General features: G+C 38.4%; 1 protein-coding gene across 1 annotated transcript; it reads right to left on the minus strand.

The window, feature by feature from the left end:
- Positions 1-1,063: 1,063 nt before the first annotated feature.
- On the minus strand, positions 1,064-9,201 carry LOC141250274 (keratin, type II cytoskeletal cochleal-like). Its single transcript, XM_073669915.1, has 9 exons — positions 8,779-9,201; positions 7,418-7,626; positions 6,938-6,998; positions 5,770-5,865; positions 4,721-4,885; positions 2,878-3,003; positions 2,567-2,787; positions 2,443-2,477; positions 1,064-1,182 (listed from the first exon to the last, which is right to left on the minus strand). Exons 1-9 carry the CDS (start codon positions 9,199-9,201, stop codon positions 1,064-1,066), a joined length of 1,455 nt encoding a protein of 484 aa, XP_073526016.1.
- Between the last annotated feature and the right edge of the window lie 264 nt (positions 9,202-9,465).

Genomic DNA, 9,465 nt, shown 5'->3' on the forward strand with positions numbered 1-9,465 from the left:
TGAACTGTCAATCAGTCAGGAGTGTACTGCCCCTTGGCAAGCAGGAAGACATGAAGCAGGAGAGCAGCGTGCTTCTGAAGACAGAACATGAGATATAACCATTAATATTAATATTCTATACTTCATTAAATTAGTGAATTTTATCCCTAAAAAATATTTCTCAAAATTGCACCTTTTATAGTAGTGAAAAAAAAAATAATTGCAAGAACATTGTTTTCAAACAAGCATGACTAGTTTATTACAAGCAGAACACACAGATCAGAAAGACAAGACTCACTACAGGTACACAACATTCAGACACAAGTAATTCTAGGTTTTTCAGACATTTTACAGGTAATGTTCACCCTTGATTAAAATTTTGCTTTTAAATCTAAATAAAGAAATAAATAATATATATTTATATTAGTTTGAACTTTATTTCTTTGATGCATTATCACATCCATGCATAAACATTTATTTCTGGCCAGCAGCCAGAGTATTATCTTTTAAATTTTTGTCTATGCAGGGGATTTGATACTCTCATATCAGGAAATAATTAAGCTCTAACCAATATTAAAAATATATGTTTACAAGTGAATTAAATTATTTCACACTTTAAAATGATGTTAAAAGGTGAACAGTAAAATAGAATATTTTACTCTGTACTCTGTACTTTATTGTTCAGGACAGATCATTACATTTTTACTTTCATATTTATTTTGTCAGTATAAAGCTTTTATTTGTCTGATTTTTTAAAACTGGTCAATGTAATTTTTTTTTTAACGTTTAATTTCATCTGAAAATGCTTTACATTACCACCGTTATTACTTGATTACTGATTAGATTAAACACTAGAATCTTCAATGAGAACAAATCTAGGATGGATATTATATGCAAACTGACATTAATTAAAATGTACCGTACGTCAATGTGGGGTGAAATTGCTATTATCGACACGATTTTACACGTGAAACAAATTAAAGGAACAGCAAGTCCCATAAGTTGTCAATTTAGCTTAACTTTATATCTGCTCAAATATTTTTGAAAAGCAAACTATAGGATAAAACGCACACTTCCATTTTTATTAACAGCTGTGCCCATGTCCAGAATTGTATTTCCCGGCTGACAAACTTCCCTTGCTGAATTCACTCTTGTGATGATGTCCGTGGCTTCCGTGTCCTCCACTGGAGGAGTGCAGAACAGCTAACAGAAAGAAAACAGATGCAAAATATTTCACATACAATAGTCATTTCTCGGTCATCATACTTAATCTGTCTGCACACATGAGCTAACTGTTGGCTGAATGATCGTTTGGCAGACAGCTACGTCTCCAGACAACCCCATACACATGGGCACTTAGCTTGATCGAGCATTCATGTGTTTTCACCAGAAAAAGAGGAGAAAGCTACTGCCATCGACTCATCTCCCATGAAAATACAAAAATATCTGCCATTGCTGTTCCAACGACCTGATCCTTCTCTCCCATGACATCACATGTCAGGAGAGTTTAGAGGCGCCCAAGCATATCAGATGTTCTGCCTGTCCCTCTGAAATTGATGTGTTTGTCTGACTTTCATCTAATATGTATGGAGGAACCACATTCAACCTACAATACTGGATATAATGTTATTGGCTGCAGCAATCAACCAAAAAAAGTGCATTACAATTGGGGTCCGAGTAGACACAATCTTTGGGCACAGTGTTGCTGAGTTGCACAACATTGCGAAATATATTCAGTGTCGAACTTGCGTGGGAATCCAATGGTATGCCTCAACACATCCGATTAGCCTCCACATTTGGATCCTTCAGATGGAACCTGAAAACCCATCTCTTCAAACAAGCTTACAGCCTGCCATGACCTTGCTTGCTGCCACCTCAACACCAGAGGTACTGCAACCCCCCCCAATGTACTGTCTCCTTCCCCGTTCCTGTAGAATGTAAGCCTGCAAGGACAGGGTCCTCTTCCCTCTGTACCAGTCTATCATTGTTAGTTCATTAACTGTAAGTGATATTTGTATTTTGTATGTAACCCCTTCTTATGTACAGCACCATGGAATCAATGGCGCTACATAAATAAATAAATAATAATAATAATAATGTCTATCCACTCTGAACTCAATACAATGCCCCAAGATCTAGAATATGTATATCCTGCCTGCCAGAATAGCTGCTCACTGTTCTTTTGATAAAGTCAATGTTTTATTAGGAGAGGAATATTACTAGAGAACTAGTAAACCTGCCATTTAGTCCAACCACGCCCCCACCACGCCCCCACCACTGATTGGCAGCTTCCTGCCTATGCAGAGTGTCCACAGAAAGCTGCCAATCAGTGCTGTGGGCGGGGTTATACAGAGCTCAGCATTCAGAGAACTGATAGATCTGCAGTAGATAAAATAATGATTTGACCAAACTTGCTGATAAAAAGGAATATGGTACAAAAAATAAAGGACGCGTTATACTTACAAATGCTAACAGAGCCACTTCCTTCTCCAGAGAGCCTGAAATATATGAAATGTGATTTAATGAAAGGAATACATACAACCAAACATATACATTTCACGTGACAATTGCTTGATTATTGTCCAACCGGCATTCTTCTCCTTCCAGCAGTTTCCTGTAGGTGGCGATCTCTATATCTAGAGCCAGCTTCACATTCATCAGCTCCTGGTATTCCCGTAGTTGACGCGCCATGTCCTGTTTGGCCTTCTGTAGAGCCTCTTCCAGCTCAGTCAATTTGTTCTTGGCATCTCGGACAGCCATTTCTCCACGCTCTTCAGCCTCTGATATGGCAGCTTCCAATTTTGCTCTCTAGGAAAATGAACAGATTAATGGATTATAATAATACATTATGTATGACTATAAACAACCAGTAAATATATAAATATCCATTAGTATTACCTGATCTTTCACACTCTCAATCTCTGCTTTAAGTCTCTGAATAACACGATTGAGTTCAGCAATTTCATGTTTCGTGTTGCGCAGGTCATCGCCATGCTTGCCTGCCGTCATACGTAATTCCTCATACTACAAAGAAGTAATACATGCTGTTATTATAGACTCTGAGAATAGATATATCATGTATAGAGAACTCATATTGTATAAATTGCCTGTAGTGTTAGAATCAGCAATGGATCATTAGTTTTATAACTCCGCACAGTCGACAGTTATCACGTTGAGGATCAGAGATGAAAACGATAAAATGTGAAATTAAGTAAAATGTATGAGCTACTGTTAGGATTAGTAGAATAATTATAAAACTTTTGCTCATTAGCTGTGTCTGTGACTGAAGTGAGCTTCGATCAATTCTGTTGAACCCTTTAAGAGGTTGTCAACTTCTAGACAACCACCCTTTCCATGTCCCTAATATGCCTAGTAAAATAAAAAAACAGCTTACACTGCCTCCCGGACCATTTCATCTGACCGATGTGGGAAGGCTGCAGTCCATCAACAGCCACCGATTGGCTGCAGCGCTGACATCACATATACATAATACAAGACTAAGAGCAGTGCTGGTCTGAGAGGTAAGTATGACTTTCTTGTTATTTTACTAGGCATATTAGAGACATTGAAAAAGGGTGCAAGTGTACAACCGCTTGAAATTCCATTGTCAGTTTCCGTCTGCAGTATATAAGGTGCAGGACCGGGGGATCATCACCTCCCCCCCTCAATGCGATCACAAGATTGCTAATGGGTTAGTATGGCAGTTGGGGGGCGCCCATTGCCGCCATTTTAATACTCCTGTGAAGCTACAAGTCATCCCGCAAAAATCAAGCTACCACATGGACAAGTCAAATGAAAAATGCAAAGAAAAAGTTTAGGCTTTTGAGAGAAGAGGAATAAAAAAATTGGAAAACACAAAAATATTAAATTTTCCAGTCATGAATTAAATAAATGTTCTATTAAAATGTATATATTAACAGTTTCCCAATCACTGATTGCTGTTACTGTATGGAATCCTTCATTTTATGCTCCCAGTGGTGGAAAATCTATCAGTGTGATTATACAGGCGCACTTGTGTGATCATCCAATGACCAGGAAAAATTTTCATCTACCGTGCAATAAAATTAAAAAAAATGAAAAGCCTTATTTTCTGAAACCAATATTTGTCCCTCATACTGTGTGTAACACATAATAGTTGGAAGTCTCAGGATTTTGCAGTAGGCCATAAGAGTCTCCATTAGGTTTGCTGCAATAAACATTTTGCCGTTAACATGTATGCAATAGACCGATCCTTTATAACGGTGATATTATTTATATAGACATATAAAGCTGAGATAATGGTAGACCAGGAGTCCCCAACATGAGGCTCATGGGCCCAAAATGTGTGGCTCACAGCTGAACAGAAGGTCTCCAGTTGGTGACTTTTGTGAATAGCAGATCTAAATGTGCACATACGGCAAAGGGGAAATAAATATGGTTAACTGGTGATAGGATGATAAAGATAGTGAAAGGGGTGCTTGAAGCTGGATGTGATAGTGTGGTGGGAATGCTTGATGTGAGAATACCGAATGAGGGTAAAGTAGGAACCCTTGGAGGTAAGTATGCTGTCTATAACAGAGGGAGTCACAAGATCTAAGTGTGCTTTATGTGGGAAAGTTTTGGTTGTCATACTGGTAATGGGGCTTCTTGGTGTCACGACTGGCGGTGGGCGGTGCGAGCTGGATGTGATGTGCAACTATCTCTCAGAGCTGAATGTTGCTCTCAAGATAAGAAAGGTTGAGAAGCACTGCTGTAGACTCACCCTGTTTTGATACAGTGATTCGGCTTCTGCTCTGCTCTTGTTGGCTATGTCCTCATACTGAGCCTTAACTTCGGCAATGATGCTATTCAGGTCCAGGTCTCGGCTGTTATCCATGGACACAATGACGGAAGTATCTGAAATCTGAGCCTGGAGCTGGGCAATTTCCTGAAAAATAGAGAAGACAATTAAGTCCTGCAAGATCATAATAAAATGGTTGCGTAATACATTTTGTATGTATTTCTGCTCAGTAATCTTCCTTTTATGTTATGATACAATATATATATGATATAATGAACATACTCTGCACTACGAGTAGGTTATATAACACCCTTATTCCGACTAATTCTCCTTTGTGATAGTGATGGGTTGTTCACAAACAAGCCGGCGCAATGAACGATGAGAGACGGCTCCCCACTGAGAACCACCCGCACTTTGTTAATGGGAGTAAAACAGCATATTCCTGCTGTCAATATGGCTAAAAAACTGTTCACAAACAGAACAGCTCAAGTCAAAACCTCAAAAAATGATCTGCCATTGGCTTACTGCAGGCAGGTGCGGATTCAACCAAACAAGGATAGCATTATTTTATCGTAATTATAGTGTTGATCTCCAGGTAGCCCCCATAATTAACAGGGATTCGTTTCATATCCAAAACATTAGTTTTTTTTGTGAGCTGAGCTAAATAATCCAGTTGGCCAAAAAGAGCCAGATTGCCCATCACTAATCTGTGATTGTCAATCAAAATGGCTGCTGATAAAGATTCACTAGGGTTTTGTCTTTCTAGAATTTATTATTCAATATCTTTCTCTAAAAAACGATAGCTGGTTGGCTTGTCATGTACATAGCTGTTGATAGGGGAGCTGAAGTCCCAACCTGGAAACTCCCAAAACTGGATGGGAATACCCATTTTCGATTTGGTTTTCCACAACCTATAACTCTTCAAAGATCAGGACAACCGAAAACTATCCAGTATAGTTTTCAAACAGTTGGGAAGGACCAGGAGAAAGATCTACTTGTAGTTTTTAGACATAAATGCATAGCTTACATACCGCATCAAACAGGGCCCTCAGGAAGTTGATCTCATCTGTTAGTGAATCAACCTTGGCTTGTAATTCTGCTTTATTCATGAATGCTGCATCCACATCCTAAGAAAGAAGAAGTAGAACTGTGTGAATATAGTCTGGTGCAATGTCCTTACACTTATCAAATATGGAGAATAAGTAAAATACAGGGAAATTAGAAGTTATAGGACAGACAAACACATTTTAATTAATGTGTAGAAAAATAAAGCAAATGATTTTAAGCTCAGATTTTATGACGATGCATATGAGACCAAAAATCAATTTCTGAAGCTTGCTTTAAAAAGTGAAGAAGATAATCTTAGGCTACCTATGATTCTACAGGGATTGTGGAAGTTCAACTCCCTGTAGCTATCATAGCTGGCAAATTAATCTAGAACGTTGAATATCCACAAACTTTATATTAGGTTTGGCTAGCTAGGTAGTCAATCTAAGGCCACGTTCACACGTTCAGTATTTGGCCAGCATTTCACATCAGTATTTGAAAGACACAACCAGGAGTGGAACAATCTGAGGAAAAGTATAATAGAAACACGTCACCACTTCTGTATTTATCACCCACCCCTGGTTTTGGCTCATAAATACTGAGGTAAAAAACTCACCAAATACTCAATGTGTGAGTGTGGCCTAAGGGTGCTGTCAGGGGCCATATAAATTGGACCAAGATAGGACCGCAATGCTCGGATAGGCCACCTGAGCGTGACAGCTGCATAGAAATATATGGAGCTGTCATGTTCGGGTTGGGAGAGCTGCCTGCCAGTACATTCATTGCGATTAGATCTCAGTCAAATTTTTATGGCCGTCTGACTGCGCCCTAAGGGTCCCTTACGCATTGAACTAAAGTCTCTCTAAGGGCCTCCTACACAGTATCGTAAAGTCGACTGAGCCCACCAATATTGGTGGGATCAGTCCAACAGCCTAATGTGTATGAAGTCCTTCCGAATTTTCCCTAACAGTTGATATCTAGGGACAGAAGGGTCTGGCATGTTGGATTTCCAACAGCTGATCTTTTTGTTACGGAGGAGATTAGCTGCTACCAGAAGAATGGCATCAACCGAGTGTTCTTTTTTATTGTGCAGCTAGGAGAGATAGCTGTCAGCTTTTTTTGTTTTAATTGCAAGATGTATTCAGTACTTACCCTTTTAAGGCTCACAAACTCGTTTTCTGCTGCGGTGCGTCTGTTCAACTCCTCTTCATATCTATGAGAGCACAGTGGTAATTCATTTATTTTACAGATGAGCATATGTTTTATGAGTTGGCATTGCCTTATAAAACCACTAATAATTATTCCTATGTGCCTATCTCAACACTCCTAAAATACTATATGGCACTAGATCTGCAAGCATAATACATAGTATGTGCAGACCATGTCCCTGCACAGTCAGACACAGCCAGATTATCTCAGCACAGGGACATTTTTCTTAAACACATCCAATTGTGGAACTTATAATTATTCCAAGATCTACATTAAAATGTAATTTGTTTGTGGGAAAACCTCTTTATTAAAGGGAGCCTGAAATACAATGCTATATATTAATTCTAAAATAAGTTAAATTATTAAGCAAAAAATCTGTCCTGACTGATTAATATTTTGCTATGTTTTTTTTACTATGCTCACTTTGACTTGAACTCCTCCACTGCTTCCTCCATATTTCTTCTCTCTGACTCTAGACGAGCTCTCTCACATGTCAGACTCTCAAGTTGTCTTCTGAGGTTGCTGATGAAAGCTTCAAACAAGGGTTCAATCTGACACCGAGCTGTTTTTTGGTCTTGCAATAAAGACCATTTAGTTTCCAACATCTTATTTTGTTGCTCAAGGAACCTCACCTAAAATAAAAAGAAAATATTGTTTGCTCTTCCGTGACTCTCATTCCTCCAAGTAATGATCCCAGATTGTGTGCTGATATTCCTCACCTTTCTTGGTATAATGATGCCTAACATACAGTACAGACCAAATATTTGAACACTCCTTCTCATTTAAAGATTTTTCTGTATTTTCATGACTATGAAAATTGTACATTCACACTGAAGGCATCAAAACTATGAATTAACACATGTGGAATTATATACTTAACAAAAAAAGTGTGAAACAAGTGAAAATATGTCTTATATTCTAGGTTCTTCAAAGTAGCCACCTTTTGCTTTGATGACTGCTTTGCACACTCTTGGCATTCTCTTGATGAGCTCAAGAGGTAGTCTCTGGACCTCATACTTGGCCGAAGGTTCACCTTCCAACAAGAAAATGACCCTAACCAAACATCTAAAATAACAAAGGAGTGGCTTCAGTGACCGTTCTTGACTGGCCCAGCCAGAACCCTGACCTAAACACAGTTGAGCATCTCTGGTGAGACGTGAAAATGGCTGTCCACCAATGTTCACCATCCAACCTGACTGAACTAGAGAGGATCTGCAAGGAAGAATGGCAGAGGATCCTCAAATCTAGGTGTGAAAAACTTGTTGCATCATTCCCAGGAAGACTCATGGCTGTACTAGCTCAAAAGGGTGCTTCTACTCAATACTGAGCAAAGGGTCTGAATACTTATGATCATGTGATATTTCAGTTTTCCTTTTTTAATACATTTGCAAAAATGTCTACATTTCTGTTTTTTTCAGTCAAGATGGGGTGCAGAGTGTACTTTAATGAGAAAAAAATGAACTTTTTAGAATTTACCAAATGGCTGCAATGAAACAAAGAGTGAAAGATTTAAAGGGGTCTGAATACTTTCCGTGCCCACTGTATGTGCATATATATGTAAGCATATATATATATATATATATATATATATATATATATATATTATTTTTGTTATAATATTTTCATACACACTTGTATGCTTTTGATGACTAGTAATTGTGTAAATCAGCAAACATGGTAATAATATTTTCAACTCTTTTTTCTACATGGAGAATCTAAGTGAACAATAGAATACCTATGTAAGCCTATGTAAGTGGTATATTTAAAATTGCATTTCATCTTACCTTGTCAATGAAAGAGGCAAACTTGTTATTAAGGCCTTTGATTTGATCCTTTTCATCAGTCCTCACTCTCTGGATATTTGGATCAATCTCCAGATTCATTGGAGCCAAAAGACTTTGATTTACAGTAACAGAAGTAATTCCTGTATTACAGACGGGTCCTCCAAAACCATGGCTAGATCCACCATAGCTGAGCCCGTACCCATGTCCAAATCTTCCAACTGACATCTTATGTCCACCGCCAGAGACTCCACCATACACACTTTTGCTGCCAAAATTTGATACTGCTTTATGGCCAATGGATATTTTGTTTGTAGTTAAGGTGCTAAGGCTGTGCTTAGATGGTAGACAAGCAGAGGATGAACTGAAGTTCTTGTGTCCAGTTCCTGAGCGACTTTGGACAGAATGATGAGATTGATGAGACATGGTGCTTAGAATTTCGGAGCTGACTGAGTTGTGAGTTCTGAGTTGTTCTTTTCTGTCTAAGACAAAGGCAATATGTTTTTATACACCTATAGAATTGGGCTTGGTCACTTTGATGTTTGACTAAGACCACGTAATTGTCTCTTATGAGCTTGGAGTTCTGACATTAGTGCACTGTAGTCCTCCTAGTTTAATAGGAGACAGAGCATCAACACACCTCAAAGATTAATTAAGATGAAAAGCATAAGATCTCACCATAAATATCTC

The sequence above is a fragment of the Phyllobates terribilis genome, unplaced genomic scaffold, assembly GCF_046119375.1.
Source record: "Phyllobates terribilis strain yellow unplaced genomic scaffold, ASM4611937v1 Scaffold_2__4_contigs__length_985480577, whole genome shotgun sequence".
Classification (NCBI taxonomy): domain Eukaryota; kingdom Metazoa; phylum Chordata; class Amphibia; order Anura; family Dendrobatidae; genus Phyllobates; species Phyllobates terribilis.

Coding starts and splice junctions, on each gene's coding strand:
- LOC141250274 (XM_073669915.1), bottom strand. CDS start 9,201: ATGTCTCATCAATCTCATCATTCTGTCCAAAGTCGCTCAGGAACTGGA. Junction 3,004..4,720: donor AATCACTGTATCAAAACAGG/GTGAGTCTACAG, acceptor ACTTCTTTGTAG/TATGAGGAATTACGTATGAC. Junction 2,788..2,877: donor TTGAGAGTGTGAAAGATCAG/GTAATACTAATG, acceptor TCATTTTCCTAG/AGAGCAAAATTGGAAGCTGC.